The sequence below is a fragment of the Anthonomus grandis genome, chromosome 8, assembly GCF_022605725.1.
Source record: "Anthonomus grandis grandis chromosome 8, icAntGran1.3, whole genome shotgun sequence".
Lineage (NCBI taxonomy): Eukaryota > Metazoa > Arthropoda > Insecta > Coleoptera > Curculionidae > Anthonomus > Anthonomus grandis.
The window spans coordinates 13,650,194-13,667,831 of NC_065553.1; the positions used below are offsets into that span (position 1 = coordinate 13,650,194).

The window sequence follows — 17,638 nt, forward strand, 5'->3', positions numbered from 1 at the left end:
TTGTCTAATAACGACGATGCCGCAGTAATCTCCGATCCGCATCGCACATACGTCGGTATCGGCACGTACGGAACGCATCGGCCGGATTTTAATTCAACTTGGAAGATTTAACGCACATATTTGCGCTGCTCTATTTAATCTCATTGGGAGTATATTTTTCCGTTCCGTGCTGTGCGTCCGATGCCGTTGTATGTGCGCGTACCTTTAACGGCAATTTTAATGCTGAATGAGCCGTACGGCATCCTTTAACAATGTGCGTTCTATTCCAGAAGAAGTAACTGCAAGCGCAATGTTGGATCTCGCACGAACAGTGATAAAACTAATGACATAAATGATAAGGAATGTTTTACCAGTTCCACCAGGAACATCCAGGAAGTATAAACCACCATTTCCATCATTAATGTATCATAAACTTCCTTTTGTACAAATGACTGATCTTTATATATTTCTGACAAAATGTATATTATCAAATTCTCTACTTAACCATGAATAAAATTACATTTAGATGTCATTTGCGTTTTGTTATTCCATGTCGGATGCGTTTTCGTTATACCGCGTTTCATAGTGACTTCACGGAAATGCGGTCAAACGGGATAAAAAGTATCTTATATGTCCGTCTCCTGGTTTTAAGCTACCTTTCCACCACCAAATAGTGTAACTGACACGACTTTCTTTTATATATATAGATTACAACCCTGTATAAGAATTCTAGATCGCATTTTAATTTAACAAGTTACGGATAAGAAAAGTACATTTGGATAATTTTGAAGATTTGACATTTTTGATCTCAAATCAGGGAAGTAGTAAAATAGATTAGGCCTGCAGTAGTTTAACACTATTATGATCAAACAAATAATAGAACCTACTAAGCTTTCTCCAAATCTGGCTATTAAACAACGAGTTGGCAACATTCAATACATTCCAGTGACTTACTCGAAAGCTGTCGACATTGGCGTGCACTATTTTGAAAGTGTCAACGTCAGCTGACGTCTGTGACCTGTCAAAAGTCGAAAATATTTTTTCTATGGGAAATTCATTAATTCACCACAACAAAACGTTCTTTTTATGGTTTTTAGTGGTGAATTGTGAGCATAAACCTATCAAGAAATAACAGAATTATGGAGTGCATAGGTAAGTTCAAACAGGGTGTTCAATTCGTAATAATTTGTTTGCTATAACGTGCTTTGTGTTTTTTAATAGTTTTTTGTTAATTCATCCTCTGAGTTCTCATTGTGTACTAGGGTCACATCATATGTAATTATATTAATAATACACTTTCCTAGAACTTTTGTAATTAGAGGTTGAGAGAGATATGTAGGGAACATAGAAAGTTAGAAATGTAAGTTTTTATTTTTAAATGTTAATAGTTGTGTCCCTACAAATTCTAGAGTTGTTAACTAGGATTTTCCCAAGTAATATTGGATAATAAGGTACTTGTAAGTTTTTTACAATGCTATTTTTCATATATAAAGTTGCCATATAAATAATTCATGGTGCTCTTTTAATTCAGGTAGCGAAAGTGAAAATGTAGAAAATGTCTCGGAGAATAACAAGTCAGAGAATTCTGAAACTAGCACCAAAGAAGAAAACAGTGATATTAAGGGTGATAAAAACATTGAAAACTCAAAAGAAACTGATTCAGTAGAGCCAACTGAGTGCAAAATTCCTAAAACTGAAGATATAACTGAGCAGAAATCTAATAGTTCTGTTATAGAAGGAGCTACTAGCTTGGTTAGTGAACCTGTAGAAAGTATTGATATTAAGGTATGTAATGTTGAGTTTCCTTATTAAAACCAGCAGCTCATTTAAAATCATTTTTTTAATATTCAACTTAATCGAATTATAATGATTTGCCTATAGAGAATGTAATTTTTTACATATTTGTATAACTGAGATACGTGTGATAAAAGTTTACCCTTTATGGTTTTTAACAATATGTATATATCTTTGAGGATAAAACTCATTAAAAAAATGCTTTGTTTTCCCAAGTGAACTATATTATTACGTAAATGAAGACAAGATGTTGAAGAAATAGAAGTTTTATTATTGTCATAAAAAGGCATGAAATTTTGTTACAACAAATGCTTACTATGGACACAAATTTGTACACAATACACTAGAAATATGAATATAAATCAAAAAAATAAAAAAAGACATCATTTGTAAATTTAAGACTTTTTATAATTATCACACCAATATTTTAATAAAAAACACTTTAGTCCTTAAAATAGACAGGTATAAAACAAATTAAAACTAGAAATATAACTAAATATTGTAATCAAATATCTTTTATTATCATATAAAAATATTTATGTTTTAAACTTAGCAATCATTTTTGTTACAGTTGGTCACAAAAAAAAAACATTGATTCATAATTAAATCAACAACTCATAAAGAAATTTTACTGTTGTTGGTATCCAAAGCTCATAATATGAAAGAATGAACTTTTTTTAGCACCCAAAACCAAAAGTCCTCGATGGGTTGTTAAGTAAATCTACACTACCGGACAAAAGTGGAGAAACAAAGTGTCTTTTGTATTTATTTTTATATTAGTGTATTTGATCATTAATTTTTAATTTTTTTTAAATATAATTTTGTTTCTAGTCTTCAGTACCTCAATAAAAAATTTAAAAAAAAAACCAAGTGAGAACTAATATATTTTATTCTTGTTTTTACAGGGGACAAAAGTGGAGAAACACTATTTTTATTTATTTTTTATACACAATGTATTAGTTAGTTGTACATACAAGGACTAATAATGTGTAGCAAAACCCTTTTTTTTAATACTTCAGCACACCGACTTCGCATAGAGTTCATTAGGCTGTCAATATAATCTGCTGAAATGGAATTCCACTCCTCTTGAAGAGCTGTGAACAAATCGTCCTGGTTTCTAAATTTAACTTTATTTTTTTGTCTGATTTTCCTATCTAAATGGTCCCATAGGTTTTCTATCGGGTTTAAAGAAAGAAAGAAAGAAAGAAAATGTGCTATATTACATAAAAATAATATTGTGTACAAGTATCCTACAAGCTAAAAAAACAAAACAAAAATACAATTTCAAAAATTGACAAAATAATGAACAAAATTAAACACAAGAAGACAATTTTTTAGAGCTGGACTTTGTGTGGGCCATTTCATAAGGGGCACATTGTTGTCTTCAAACCATTTCTTTACTACTTTTGCGGTATGCTTCGGATCGTTATCCTGCTGAAACGACCATCGAAGCGGCATATTTTCTTCTGCGTATGGAAGCATGGACCTTTTCTTAATGGTCCTACTCCTTATCCGGAAAAGCAACCCCAAACCATGATATTGCCTCCTCCATGTTTCACAGCTGCCCTGGTGTACTTTGGATTAAGTCTAGTATTGGCAGGACGACGAACCCATTTCATTCCATTAGATCCGAATAGGCAGAACTTACTTTCATCAGAAAATAGAACCATTTTCCACTTTTGGATTGTGCAATCAAGATGTTCCTGTGCAAATTGGAGTCTAGTCAATCTATTCTTTCTAGAAATGAATGGTTTTTTTTGCTGGACGACGGCTATAAAGTTCAAATTCAGTCAAACGACGACGAATAGTACGCACAGATACCGAAACCCCAGGTATTTCATTATAAATTTCTGTGGCGGGCATAAAGGGATGTTCTGTTGCCAACATTTTTATTTTTCTCTCAATAACTTTATTCGTTTTCCTTGGCCGTCCATACCTTGGACGGGTAGTCACACTATTATATTTTTTAAAAGCAGCAATAGTTTTTGAAACTACGGATCTATTACGATTAACTTGCCTAGCAATTTCACTTTGTTTTACACCAGCTTGAAATTTTGAAACAATTAATGTTCGGAGATCAATACTCAGATCTATTCCGCGAGGCATTTTGCACAAATCGTATATAACAGTTTAACACTCAACGGTAAAATCAAACTAATGATAGATAATCACTTTAAATACCAAATAAGATTTGTTTAAAATGTTTATTCACTTTTGTCCGCATAAAATAGCATAAATAATTTTTTGATCAACTGATAAGGTAAATACAAACAAGAAGGATGTGTTTTTATGCTGCAATAATAGAGCTAAATATTTTCTACTAAAAATGTAAAATAATATCTTGTATGTTAAGATTTTGTTGTTAAATTTGTAAATGTTTCTTCACTTTTGGCCGGTAGTGTATAAGTTTAGTAATTTTTTTTTTTCTCAAACCTTTATGGGCATACAGCAGAACTGTCTAACATACTAACCAACAAATATACATACTTGAATCAACTTAGAAATATGTATTTGCATGTGATAAGAAGAAAGTAAAATACATATCTGTTTTTATATAAGAATCTTACAAAAATTCAGGAGATCCTTTTGTCTATTGTAATACCAGTCTACCAAGAATAATTCATCTTCAATTACCTACTTCAAAACCCTATTATTTTTGTGGCTAATTTCAATTATCATCTTTTTATCACAGGTTCATGGCATCTCTAACTTGTTTTTATTTTACTTTTAATTATATTTCAAATATATAAAGCATTAGCATATAGTTCTACTAGTATTTTAAAATGTTATAATGTACATATATCAGATTTTTCAGTATATCAGACACTCCACCTCTGTTTACATAACCCTTATAAAATGCAATAGATCCATTTGAAACATTGACAACAGACCATTTAGTTTTCCTTAAGCATATGACCATCATACCTAAAAATCTGTTTTCTACACTTTTATCTTTCACTTCTCTCTTTCTATGCTATAGCTTAACAAAAATATAAAATTTTCAGGTTATTTTTAATAAGAAGAAATATGATGTTAGTGTGGCATCCAATTTGCAAATATCCGATTTTAAAAAGCAGCTCCAAGAATTATTAGGTAAGTCCCTATAATATGTTTGGACAATAACCACCTATTTGTTCACATTGTAGGTGTTCCTGACTCAATGCAGAAGCTCATGTATAAAGGTTTACTTCAAGATTCTCAAACAATTTCTAATGCTGGCATTACCAAAGGCTCTAAGATCATGTTAGTCGGATCAACATTAAATGATGTTTTAGCAGTTTCATCTGTCACAAAACAGGTTTGTTATATTATTATTGCTCCATGATAATTTTATGACGATCATTTAATGTTAGGATGTGGCTGATATGGAAAAAGCCACTACAGTAAAAGAACCTTTATGCAAACAAAAAATACATAGGAAGGTTCTAGATAAAGGGATACCAGAGGATGTCATGCCTGGAATTAAAAATCTGAAGGTAAGCAATTTGTTCTCTTTTATTATAAAACCAAACAAAAACAAAATTATCATATTCACACTAACTTATTACAAAAAAAATTAACGCAATTTAAGTAAGTGCACTAAGTATGCCTAAAGGCTTCCATGAGAGTCCTTTCCAGCCCTTAGATTCTCTTTAAGCCTTTTTTAAAAAATACTCTAAAAACATTAAATTTAAAAAGGAGAAGAAAGAACACAAGTTATTTGCAAAATTTTACAATTATTGAAGTAATAATGCATAATAATAATGCATATTTATTAATTTTTACGAGTGTATTAAAATATTAATTAAAATTTTCATTAAATCATTGATAACTAACCTTTTTAAGTAAATATTATGAAGTTTTTTACATTTTAGTATATAAGAAAACTAAATTACAAATAGATGTATTATTGAACCCCCTTGAAGTCTGAAATGAGAACAAACCTTCAACTCTTCAACATTATATTTTAGTTGATACATTAACTTTTAAGTTTATCATTAGGGCTATCTGTATTTACTATTTAGAGTTATATGAAATAAAAATAAGTGCGTACTGTTCTTTGCAGAGACCTCTAAGATTATCCTCATAAATATTTTACTTATAAAGTACTGTAGATTATTGAATGTTTGTTCGAAAGTTGCTACGGTATAACAAATCTGCTAATTTTAGGAAGGCCTACCTCCAGTACCCCTTTCGGGCATGCTGAATAAAAATGGCGGTAAAGTTAGATTAACTTTCAAATTAGAAAGTGATCAGTTGTGGTTAGGCACTAAGGAACGTACTGAGAAACTGCCCATGGGCTCAATAAAAAGTGTCGTATCTGAGGCAATAGAAGGTCATGAAGAGTATCATATAATGGTACGTGATTTTATTTAAATTTAATTTTAAAACAATTAATTATAATCCTTATCACTTTTTTAGGGTCTACAACTAGGTCCTACAGAAGCCTCGAGGTATTGGATTTACTGGGTGCCCGCCCAATATGTAGATGCTATTAAAGATGCTGTACTAGGAAAATGGCAGTTTTTCTGATCGCTCGAAATCCGAATTTATGCTTAATATTGCATTTTTTTTCAAATTGTGAATGTGACCTTTTTTAACGTTTTGTAAGCAATTTAAGTACGTGACCTTTTTTTGTTTTAGTGCCTATCTACAAAGTATGTGAAAACACAAGTAAATTTTTATATTTTATGTTTCTTTTGTACAGAAATACAAATATTGGAAGGCCTTTTATTTTCTTTTTTTTGCCAAAATTGATATTTTAGGTGTAACGGTGAGTTAGTTAAAAATTATCTCAACCTAAAATGCTCATTTACAATAAATGTGGTCCTGCAAACACAATAACTAATGTATTTAATAGGATAACCGGATTAAAACTATGATCTATTGTTGAGTATTCGAGCAGTAAATTGTTTTTACTCACTTTGCAGACTATACACTTACTTTATCAGTTGTCTGTGGAATCGTCTACTTTCCCAAAATATAGTCTAGTTTTTAACATATGTTTAAATCTGGCAATAGACAAAAAGTTGAAAATTCAGAGAGCTAGTTGTCGATCAGTAATATCTGTTTTCTGCCGTTGAGAATAAGGGCTATGGTGATAGCGTTTATACTGATTTCTTGAAAGCGTTTCATAGAATAGACCATGACTTGTTGCGCTATACATGATCTGGGTAAAATGAAACTTTAATAACCACATTGCCGATATGTGAATAAAACAAATTTAATGTTTGGTCTTATATCAAGAACTAGTAAGGGACCTGAGTCCTCAATCTTCTAGATTATTGTATAAATTAGCTTGTGGACCTGACGCTGGAATATGGCTCTGTTGTGTGGCAATGTATGAAAGACAATTTGGTAAAATTAAGGGTGTGCAGCGAAAATGTTTAAGATATATAAGAAATGAGGATAGTTATATAAATCAATTATAGTAGATTGAGGGAATATTCTTTTATTATTTAAGGAATAACTGCAATTTGCTGATATGCTCTTTCTTTTTGAATTGTTGTGTCTTGTTCTGATCTTAATTTCCTATAAACATTAATACAGTTCATAGAACTAGAAATAGCTCAATTTCTGACATACTTTGCAGGTTACAAACTATGGTTTTATCATAGTAAGTAATTTCTAAAGTATATCGAAAAATATTTTTTATACTATCCTATATTGTAAATTACAAAAATACAATACATTACAGAAGCAAATGAGGCGTGTTTTACAAAAAACACATATGTCCAAAATCCAAAATTTTCAGGAAATGAAAAAAACATTCTGTTTTAAAACAAATTCATTTCTTCATATTTTTTATTAATTACAGCGTATATTAAGCTAATATATTTAATTCTTGTTTAAAAAATAATTCTAATATATTTGTCAAAAATTTGAAAAAACTGTTGGACATAAGTTGTTTTTGCAAGAAAAAAAGTTAAATAAGAAAAAACATACGTTTTATTTAACAAATTTAAACATAAAATAAATTCTAAACAAGGATTAGTTTAATAGTTTGTAGTAAATTAATCTTCACATCCACTACTATTATCATCTTCTTCATTAATGTCCATGTTATCAGGGTAAGTATTATCCAGAATACATTCATAGTAGTTTTTATTAGCTACAAGACGTAGTAACAGTGATCTTAAATTCTCAGCTTTATTTGAAGCAAACGGAAGAGGTTCCTTGTAAAGCCTTTCCAGTTGGATGTTGCATGATAAATTTGCTTTGGCCACAATACTGCTTCTGAATGGGCCACTGTATGAATCCTTTAAAAAAAAAAAAGATATTTGGTTAGTTATTTTCATAATCCTAATTTTTCTAATGTTGATAGCTGCCTTTGGAGTTTTTAGGAAAAAGTTGCAGGTCGCAGTTTTTATATCAAAAAAAATCGTATTGCTTCATTTTTATCAAATTAAATTGGTTAGGTTTCATTCTGGCATTTAAAATGATATTATCCCAATCCTCTGGTATCTCGGCTCTCTCCAGGCGTCTTTTTTTTTTCTCTATCAGGGCAAAATCCGAATCGGTTGGCAAAAAGTAATGACCTCTCATTGGAAATATGTATTCTACTGAATCAACGACCAAGGTGGTCAATATTCTATAATCATTTTTTGTGAGCCATTACGTAATTTTTAATTTGCCCTGGGCAACCGTCACTAAACATAACCAAACTGCGCTTATGGATGTGGTTTTTAAGGAAATGCAGTAACATCGGAGTGACTTCATTGGCACCATTTTTGGCTTCATTTTCAAGATAAGTATACATCCAAACATTATCAGTTTTAAGGTCATGTATACCAAAAACATTATACCAAAGTTGACGGCTATAAAAAACAGGGTTAGATGGTATGTGAGGAAGGGGCAAATTTTTATTAATACACATTACTTCTCCAGCTTTTGCTTTGATTTTAAATTTTCGTTTTAGGTCAAAAAAAGCTTCAGCTTTACGAAGCTGTATCTCCTTTTCTAATTCTAATCTATTTCGTTCTTCTATGCTAAGATCTGTACGGTTTAGTTGCTGAGCAAGTTTGTCACATTCTGAACAAGTGTCAGATCTTGGAAATCCAAATTTAATGTTAAAATATGTCTTAAATACTTTCCAGTAACTTTTATATGGTATGTTTATATTATAACTTTGTAGGGACATATCCCTTAACGTAAGAGATTCTGGTAAATAGGAACAGTTTGATTTTTAACGACGTGAATAATGCGAGCGTCTAGCGGAAAATGATTTTATATGGATTTTAATAAGTCCTGTAATGTGATCTGGAGTTTTTGTTGGCCTATTTCCATGTATTCCTCTTTTGTCGTTGGGAGAAGCTCCAGTAGTCATAAGGGAATCTCGAATTCGCCTTAAACGAGCATCTTTAATGCCATATAGGCTGAGAAAAGCTTTCTTACACACTTTTATTTCAGATTCATCCACCCTTATTTTGTAAGTAAAACTAGCACCGTGAGTTTTTTTATTTATTTCAGATCGGGGACGTCTTCTAATAATATGGTTCATTGATATGAGACCAGTTAAATGAGAATCTTGATTATTTTTGTCAGTCATATTATTAAACTGGGTAAGAATGGCAATTCTTTTTTCTTCAGCAACTTTGGAAAAACAGGAATTTTTGCAACTATAAAAAAATATTTTTTTATTGGAAAACCCACACTTAAAAAATATACCCTCTAACATACCTGCATGCTTCGCCAGTTTTACGCGCTAAAACACGTTTGCCCTTGTGATTTATGTGCTCTTCACCACGAACTTTTAACTCTTTGATCACTGTCTCCTTCTGTATTTTCTTTGGCTTTTTTGTAGGCCAATTAGTTAACACTTCTACACGATCTTGCATTTTTTTAAGTATAATTTTTGAGCAAGAAAACGCAAATTCTAACCTCCAGTCAAAAATTACAAGAACACGTCTGGTTCATAGACAAAACAATAACAAACTGACTAATAATTCCAGCGCTTCAGCGAGATTTTACGACAAAAAGCACACATGTCCTATCTGTCGCACGGACTAATGCTGTATTTGGTGGAAAAACAATGGACATGTGTGTTTTGTTGCAGAATTATCGAATTTTCAATTAGCTCTATCTTAGTACTTGTGCCGTTTTTGTAGAATCCTATTTTAGGATATTAAAAACATCATATTTTTAAACTAGATGATGCCACTGGCTCAATTTTGTTGATTTTGGACATGTGCGGTTTTTGTAAAACACGCCTCAAATGTTCCGAAGAGTACAAAGCGCCATGAAGATATAAATCATTATAGATAACTAGAGATAAATTCTACGTTTTAACTATTTTTTTATGGAGTCCATAAACAAAATTACCATAATAAAAGCTTAAATCATATCGAGAAATCTCCACAAAAAAATAAATATAAAATAACTTTATTTGTTTTTATATTCTTATTATGATTCTATTAATTTGTCTATCAATGATACAGGTTCGGCCGTTGATGGTGGAATTCCCTGTTCCCTTACCAGACATGTTCAGTTTTTACTTTTTAGTGATCAAATTACATATCTTGTTAATTTGTCTTATCACGAGGGATCATTTCCAACTGCCTTAAAAAGATCCCTTGTCGATCCCATACAATAAAAGGGTAATAAGCATTTAATGTGTACCTAATTATCGGGAAATAAGTATCAGTTTTATCGATATTTAAAAAAATCTGTGAAAAATGTTTCTTTCAACGTTTGGAGTCTTTTACACAAAGAAAATTTTTTACCAATTCAATACCAAATTGGAGTCAGGATGGGTCGTTCCCCACAGGATAGAAGTTTTTTCCCTATATCCATATTTTAAGACTAAATAATAAATTCGTAAGCCTATATTTAAAAAAAAGCGCTCTATGCAATAAATATTGACCTGATATTGAATACGAGTATATTATATGATTTATGCAATTTTCTTTTTTGTTCATTTTTAAGTCAATTATGTATGCGAGATCTTACTTGTCGAGTTATTCCGTGTCTACACACCCGTCAGTCTCAACTAAGAGTTAATCTAAAGTTGGACTTACCCAAAGATAAACTAACCAAAATTGCAAACAGCTCATTATTAGCTTTACTAATTAAATTATATAATGAATTTCCTATCGATCTGAAAATAATTAAAAGGAATAATACTTTTAAAGCTGTATTTAAGAAAATTTTAATAAGAAATTGACGCGCCTCATTTTTAATTAATCTGATACTTTTGTTTGATGGTTAAACATAGTGGAACTGTTATTTATTATTTTATTTTTAATTATAATTAGTGTTAATTTTTCTTTTATTTGATGGGCTACTGATTCGTGGTAATGTAGCATTCATTTGGCATTATCCGATACTTGCAAAGTCTATGGAAATAAATATTGTACCTAAAATATAAACTATCAAAAAAAGCTAATTAATTAACACACAGAGGTTATAAACACACAGCCTTCCCTTAAAGGTTCTTTTATGCTACTAAAAGCTTAGCCCAATCTTATAAATCTGTCCATGTCCATAATATATCCTGTGATATTCCTCAAAGAATCTGCCTACTTTTAAATAGGGTACTACAATAAAAATAATCATTTTATTACTATTATAGGTACCTTTATTTAGAATTTTTCAATAGGCCAATTTTTACAGCATCTTAGAATAAAGTTTAAATATTAAAACTTTTGTAAACCGTTTTGGTTTTATAGTATAGGAGAATAAAATTGCTCCTATACGAGACAAATTAGGTTATTTAAAAAATCCATCAATTTAAATAATTTTATACTAAACACTAACTTTATTAACAATATGACAAAAAAACTAATTACACATTACTTTACTACTATGCTATTTATCATTTCTTCAGATTCCCTCCATAAATCTTTAGCCAACTGGTCATATAATATAGCTTTACTATTATATTTTTTACAGTCTCTATATAAAAATCCTGTTTCTTTTTCTAGGGATGGCTCTGTAGCACAATATATGGCTGTTTCAGAAGCCTAAATTAAAAAAAATCGATTGGCTTTATTATAATTATTAGTAACAGTACCTACCTGTTTTGAAGATCTCATAAAAAAGAAAGCAATAGGAGCCACCAAAATTACATGGTACCATTTAAAGGCATGTCGAAATAAGCCAGTATAAGCCCAACCAGGGCAAATAGCATACACCTTAATGCCTTAAAAATAATTATATAATCGGTTATCAATAACTTTTCATAGGTTTTACCTTTCTCTTTGCTTCTTTTGGCTAATTCCTGTGCAAAGTACACATTAGCCAACTTTGAATTAGCATACAGGTTCTCATTAGGTGCAAATTGCAAACTTTTGAGGGCATGTAGATCTAAGTTTCCCTTTTCATGCAAGGTTGAGGCCACAACAATTATCCTGCCTAAAAGAATCCAATTTTCTGATTTAAAAGATATGCTAAAAATTTAGTTTTTTACCTTGGGCTCTAGCAACCAAATCTTCCAAAAGATTTGTTAAATAGAAATGTCCTAAGTGGTTAGTACCAAAATGAATTTCAAATCCATCTGTTGTTTGTAATCTTTCAGTCCTTGGGTACGAAACGCCCGCGTTATTAATTAAAATGTTAATTTCCGAATATTCTTGTTTTACGTGTTCGCAAAATGTTTTTACAGACTTTAGTGATGCCAAATCCAGTTCCATAGGAATCTGAAATTAGCATGTTTGTAACAAAATCACAGCTTTTCTATCTAAATTTTATCTGACATCGGTTTTTCACCATTAAAATGATGCTAATAAGGACACACAAAAATAGCAAAAGTGCAGGTATTTATTCAAAACCTGAAAATTGAAGAAAGGTACACATTGGTCTCCAAAAAAAAGCCCTGATAGCATAGACATATCAGGAAAGAGCATATCTATTGCTCTCAAAATAAAAAATATTCTGGAATGTAGACTTAAAAATATTCCTAAAATAATCACACAAATTAAAAAAGATAATCTCAACTATGATTTAAATCTTTAATGACGTATTTGCTAAACTATAGGATTACTCAAAAAAAGATGTGTATAAGGTAATTACTTGAATTCAATTCAGTTAATAAGCAGCGATATGTCAAAAAAAGAGGAACCGTTTGTGGAAACTGCTCCAGAGATTACATAGCAATTGAAATAGATCCACAAACATATATGGTGGCTATCTTTGCTCACCCAGAGAAAGCCTTTGACACTGTTGATATAGAATACTCATAAAAAATGTTGGAAAAGAACTATAATTCAAACTTTTACTGTAAGTTGATGTGTTACAACTAGTTTAGAATGAACACCACAAAAACTGGATATGTACTAATGAATGGTAATAAAATTAATGAGGTTCCTGTAAATATCTTACTTAAATATAAATACTTTTATAAACTTTCATGGAATTCTCCTTATTATTGTTTAACGAAATGTTCCGAAGTATTTGTTAAATAATATTAAAATAATACACAATAAGTCAGCTAAGGACATTTATTAATTTTTAAGTGAAACCATGTGAAGTGTTATTATTTATATAAAAAAATTGCATTTTCAATATTTCTTAATGAATGCAGACAGGTAGATAATATTAAAACTAATTAATAAATGTCAAAGTTTGCCATAATTAAATTATGTTTTAAGAAAGGCAATAGTACATAAAAAAGTCAGGACACTCCATAATATAATAGTGCCCTATATGTCTAATACAATTCGAAGGAAAACAAGACTTTAAATAGTAAAAAAAGACTATAAAAAGTGTGCAAGAAACTGAAATATGTACTTAAAGAAATCTAATTAAAATGTGACTGTATATAAGGAATAACTATAAAATTACCATTAACTTTTGTATGTATTTCAATATAAAGCAAAGCCAATTTACAAGAATCCCATAGTTGGCTGAATAAAAAAGTAAATGAACCATAGGATATTGACTGGTGATGCGGAAAAGGAATAACTTCCAAGATAGTAGGATAATGATATGAACCATTCAAGATCCTATAAAATCTGAAAGCTTCAGAATGACGCCGTCTGATTTCAAGATTAAGCATATCAAACTGGATAATAATAGCATTATAATCAATGTAATATTTACAAAAAATATAAACTTTAGCTTTATAAAACAAGGGATCTTAAGAATCTTCTCTACAACACATTGAAGTTGTATAATAGCCCCAATGCATTCAATATAACAATTTTAATAGGGGGACTAAATCACACTCATGCTCATTCAAGGAATGAATGAAAAAGCAATAAAGTAATTTATAACAGTAAGGTGAAAGGGATACACTATTTCTAGTGATAAATCCATGACTACATGTACCTCCCTTTAACTGTATCAACCAGATTCATTTTTATTGATCATCTATTTCCAATTAATAATTTTATTAGAACAACCAAATGAAATACTATGCAACCAGTCAAAAAACTATGACAAAATTTGACCAAAGTCTTAACAAGGCCCTTAGCTCCAAAGTCATTATCCAGATGATCAGGATCACCACTATCAAAGGGCTTTGAGAAGTGTGTATACACACTCTCAAAGAGTACAGACGTCTCAAAAGCACCAATCAAAACAGAGATCTAAGCTAACCTGACAAAAACCATGCTGATGATGACTAAGCAATCTCTTCAATTGCAAATGGCTTAGGAATTACAGACTCAATAGACACACCTTGAAAGTTACAAATATCAGTTTTATCACAATTTTTATGAATAAGTATTAAAAAGCTTAACTTCCAATAACCAGGAAATTTGCCTCAACCAAAGATTGGAAAGGTGATGCAAAGGTTTACTTTTGTTAGGTATGTCTAACAAAGAAATGCAATTTAAATCCAGGCTGTTATCAATAAATTTTTATTAATTTTAGTTTCAATTGAGATTTTTTTGTTTGAAAGTGGAAGGTTTTTTAGCCTGTTTTAATAATTATTATACAAAAATTGCTTTTTAAAAGATTGACCACAACAAATTTCTTTTACCAAACCTCAAAATTAGACATAATATTGTGAAGGGAAATGTAATCATGAATATTGTGACTTTTATTGAAGTATCTAAGAAAACACAACATTTAATAAGATCTTACCAATCTAGGATCATTAAACAAAGATTTTCTGATTTTCTCTATGGCACTTGCAGCTTTTTCCAGACTCCGACAAGCCAAAATAACTTCGGCATCTCTAGCAGCCAATTCCTTAGCTATCTCAAAACCTATGCCGCTATTTGCCCCTGTAACCAAAGCTACCTTGCCACTTAGTTTAACTGTATTGGTACATTTGCCCCATTTACTTTCCCTGTATTTTCTTAGGCCTATAAGAAATAGAATTGTTGGGAAAAGGCAAATTGTTATAGGGTAAATCATTCTCTTAATTATGTAGTCCGCAAGTAACACAATAAGCAGTGAATTTAAATAGGCTGCATGACTGGCTGTTTACCAAAATAACCTAAACTTGGAATAATATTAGTTCGAACTGGAAAGAGAGTAGAAATTATCATAAATAGGAACTGATGTTTTGCTCCTAGGGGTATCTTGAATTTTTGAGTTGTTCTGTGTCGTCAGTTCGGGTGATTCCTCGTGCTTTGGGTGTCTTTATAAGCCATTGCAGTTCAAGCAGAGTTTTGAGTGTTAATCAAATCACCTAAATAAAGAAACAGCACAATCTTTTAATATTGTATAGTTTATTTAATCTTGATCAGCTGATTTTGAAGGTTCAAAACCAAACAAATATAAATGAAATGCGGGTTGCCACGGTAACCGGGAAAAATTCACGAGAAATTGAAGCGCTCTCTCTAAGCATATATCTCAACTAAATTTGACATATACCTGTTATCGAGTGATAACGTCAGAATCGGCGCCAAATTTGAATTAAATTTCATTACTGTAGTGAATTTAAAAGTTTAACAGAAATGTACCTAATTGAGCTTTGACGGTTTATAAGTAAAATAAATACGAGTAAGTAAAATAACTTAGTACCATTCGTATGATTCAAACCTCAATAAAGATTCGAATCGCCCAGCTCTACTCCTGACGTCTTGGCATTTGTCAAATTAATCCGTTAACCTCAAAAATGGATTTTGATAAGTAAATTGATCCAACTCAATTGAAGAATAATTATTAATATTGTTCAGAAGGCTATATTTGTGCTCTGTGTCAGAAGGACTAACTTAAAACATGACTGAAGTAAAATTTAGTGCCAGAGCCTTTTGCAAAATGATTCTGCATGCAGTAAAATATCCGCATTGTGCAATAAATGGAGTTTTACTAGCAAAATCTCATGCAACTACATCCAAGGAAATTGAATTTGTAGATGCCGTTCCCCTATTTCACATTTGTCTTAATTTAACACCGATGGCTGAAATTGCTCTTATGCAGGTAATAATTTAGATAACTCTCTCTCTATATACCTTTTCACTAGTAATTGTTGTCCTGCCTTTGGTTTTTCAGGACTTATGCTTGGGTACCTATAATATTGTATAAACAATAGTCCAATTATGGACCCATTTGATTCCAATATATGGATCATTGATATATATGAAACACTTCACACTATCAGCAAAAATAAGCTCTTATAATTGGATTACAAATAATGCTAACGTTTAAAGAGTCTTACAACACATTTGCATTAGTACTACTAGACTCTGAGTGGAGATGCTCATACAAATGAAGAAGTGCTATTAAACAGTTTAAGCACATCATTACTACTTATATTTGTAATAGAAAAATTATTATTTTTGCTTGATCTTGTTTAATACCTATAAATATCTGTACATAACATAATTTGTCAAATAAGAGGGTGACATATTATTTTTTTATTTCAAAATAAAACAGCATTCTAGTATATGTTTGCTTTGTGGTACATTTATCAAGTTTTCCTGTTGCAAAGTAGTATACCTCTCATATATTTAAAAAGCTAAATAATGAAGAGCAATTATTTGTAGATTGTAAATAATGAGATTTTGCATTATTAACCCTGAACAGAATACCAGTTTTTTTTTTTAATTTTATAAAGACAGATTTAACTGAGGATCTAGCATCCTAAATACTTGATACATTTAACATGCTCGATTACCATTTGATTCATGACAACTTTTGACTCATACATTTAGTTTTATTTGCATTTATTTTTAAACCATTTTCAATCAATGGTAGAACAAAGACTTCCTTGAAGTAAGTTAAGTAAGAACATTGTTCATTTTGAATTATTTTTAAGTATTAAAAAACTTTTATATTTTTTTACTTGTGTAAAAGTCATTTTATATTTTTTTACTTGTGTAAAAGTGACACTAAAAGAGGAATACAAAATAAAAAAATTGGAGTCAATTTGGTTGTTTCACTTGCAGATTGATGAATTTGCCTCAAGTAGAGGCCTAGTAATTGCAGGGTACTATGCAGCTAACGAGAACCTGCGTGACAACACATTTGAGAAAGCCTTCAATAAAGCAGGCGAAAAAATTGCTGCAAACTGTAGTCCTGCATACATGGTTGTGGTAAGTTTATAAGTGTTATAAATATGTTATAATTTTGTACATGTCAACACTATAAATTTTTTAGCTAAACAATACCCAGTTTTCAAGTGCACCTAGCTTGTCAATTTTGAAAGTAGCCCAAATTGTAGAAGGAAATTTCCGTCAAATAGATGAACAAAATATAAGTCTAAATCCTGCTAAAACTACTTTGGAGTCATTGAAGACATTACTACAAGAGAAGGCTTATAATGATCTAATTGACTTTGATAATCATTTAGATGATATCAGCTTGGATTGGATGAATGTTGAGTTAAATAAAAAAGTGGAAGAAAGTTTATAGATGTATGCCTAGGTTTTTAAATTAGACACATTGATGTTATTGTTTTAAATTTAAAATTATATGTTATAATTTAAAAATATTAGTCTTAAATGTGGAAAATTGTGCTGGTTTTAATATAAGTTTATCCAATTTTTTTAAA

The 17,638-nt window shown here is 30.5% G+C and overlaps 3 protein-coding genes across 3 annotated transcripts; 2 read left to right on the forward strand and 1 right to left on the reverse strand.

The window, feature by feature from the left end:
- The first annotated feature begins 983 nt into the window (after positions 1-983).
- On the forward strand, positions 984-6,481 carry LOC126739850 (ubiquitin domain-containing protein UBFD1-like). Its single transcript, XM_050445667.1, has 7 exons — positions 984-1,131; positions 1,511-1,764; positions 4,779-4,866; positions 4,920-5,071; positions 5,127-5,249; positions 5,923-6,111; positions 6,175-6,481. The coding sequence occupies exons 1-7, from the start codon at positions 1,119-1,121 to the stop codon at positions 6,283-6,285; spliced, it is 930 nt and encodes a 309-aa protein (XP_050301624.1). The 5' UTR covers positions 984-1,118; the 3' UTR covers positions 6,286-6,481.
- Positions 6,482-11,486: 5,005 nt separating this feature from the next.
- LOC126739202 (retinol dehydrogenase 11-like) lies at positions 11,487-15,408 on the reverse strand. The gene is made up of 6 exons (XM_050444776.1): positions 15,128-15,408; positions 14,779-15,002; positions 12,161-12,389; positions 11,944-12,105; positions 11,769-11,893; positions 11,487-11,714 (listed from the first exon to the last, which is right to left on the reverse strand). Exons 1-6 carry the CDS (start codon positions 15,186-15,188, stop codon positions 11,544-11,546), a joined length of 972 nt encoding a protein of 323 aa, XP_050300733.1. The 5' UTR covers positions 15,189-15,408; the 3' UTR covers positions 11,487-11,543.
- A 145-nt stretch (positions 15,409-15,553) lies between these two features.
- On the forward strand, positions 15,554-17,638 carry LOC126739203 (ER membrane protein complex subunit 8/9 homolog). Its single transcript, XM_050444777.1, has 3 exons — positions 15,554-16,065; positions 17,034-17,180; positions 17,245-17,638. Exons 1-3 carry the CDS (start codon positions 15,865-15,867, stop codon positions 17,497-17,499), a joined length of 603 nt encoding a protein of 200 aa, XP_050300734.1. The 5' UTR covers positions 15,554-15,864; the 3' UTR covers positions 17,500-17,638.

Bases quoted from the DNA above. Each gene is read 5' to 3' on its own strand.
- LOC126739850 (XM_050445667.1), top strand. The intron at 1,765-4,778 runs GTATGTAATGTT...TAAAATTTTCAG, and splicing joins TAGAAAGTATTGATATTAAG to GTTATTTTTAATAAGAAGAA. The intron at 5,250-5,922 runs GTAAGCAATTTG...TGCTAATTTTAG, and splicing joins CTGGAATTAAAAATCTGAAG to GAAGGCCTACCTCCAGTACC.
- LOC126739202 (XM_050444776.1), bottom strand. From the start codon at position 15,188: ATGATAATTTCTACTCTCTTTCCAGTTCGAACTAATATTATTCCAAGT. The intron at 15,003-15,127 runs GTAAACAGCCAG...TATTTCTTATAG, and splicing joins TCCAAGTTTAGGTTATTTTG to GCCTAAGAAAATACAGGGAA. The intron at 11,715-11,768 runs GTAGGTACTGTT...TTTTTAATTTAG, and splicing joins TTATGAGATCTTCAAAACAG to GCTTCTGAAACAGCCATATA.
- LOC126739203 (XM_050444777.1), top strand. From the start codon at position 15,865: ATGACTGAAGTAAAATTTAGTGCCAGAGCCTTTTGCAAAATGATTCTG. The intron at 16,066-17,033 runs GTAATAATTTAG...TTTCACTTGCAG, and splicing joins CTGAAATTGCTCTTATGCAG to ATTGATGAATTTGCCTCAAG. The intron at 17,181-17,244 runs GTAAGTTTATAA...TAAATTTTTTAG, and splicing joins GTCCTGCATACATGGTTGTG to CTAAACAATACCCAGTTTTC.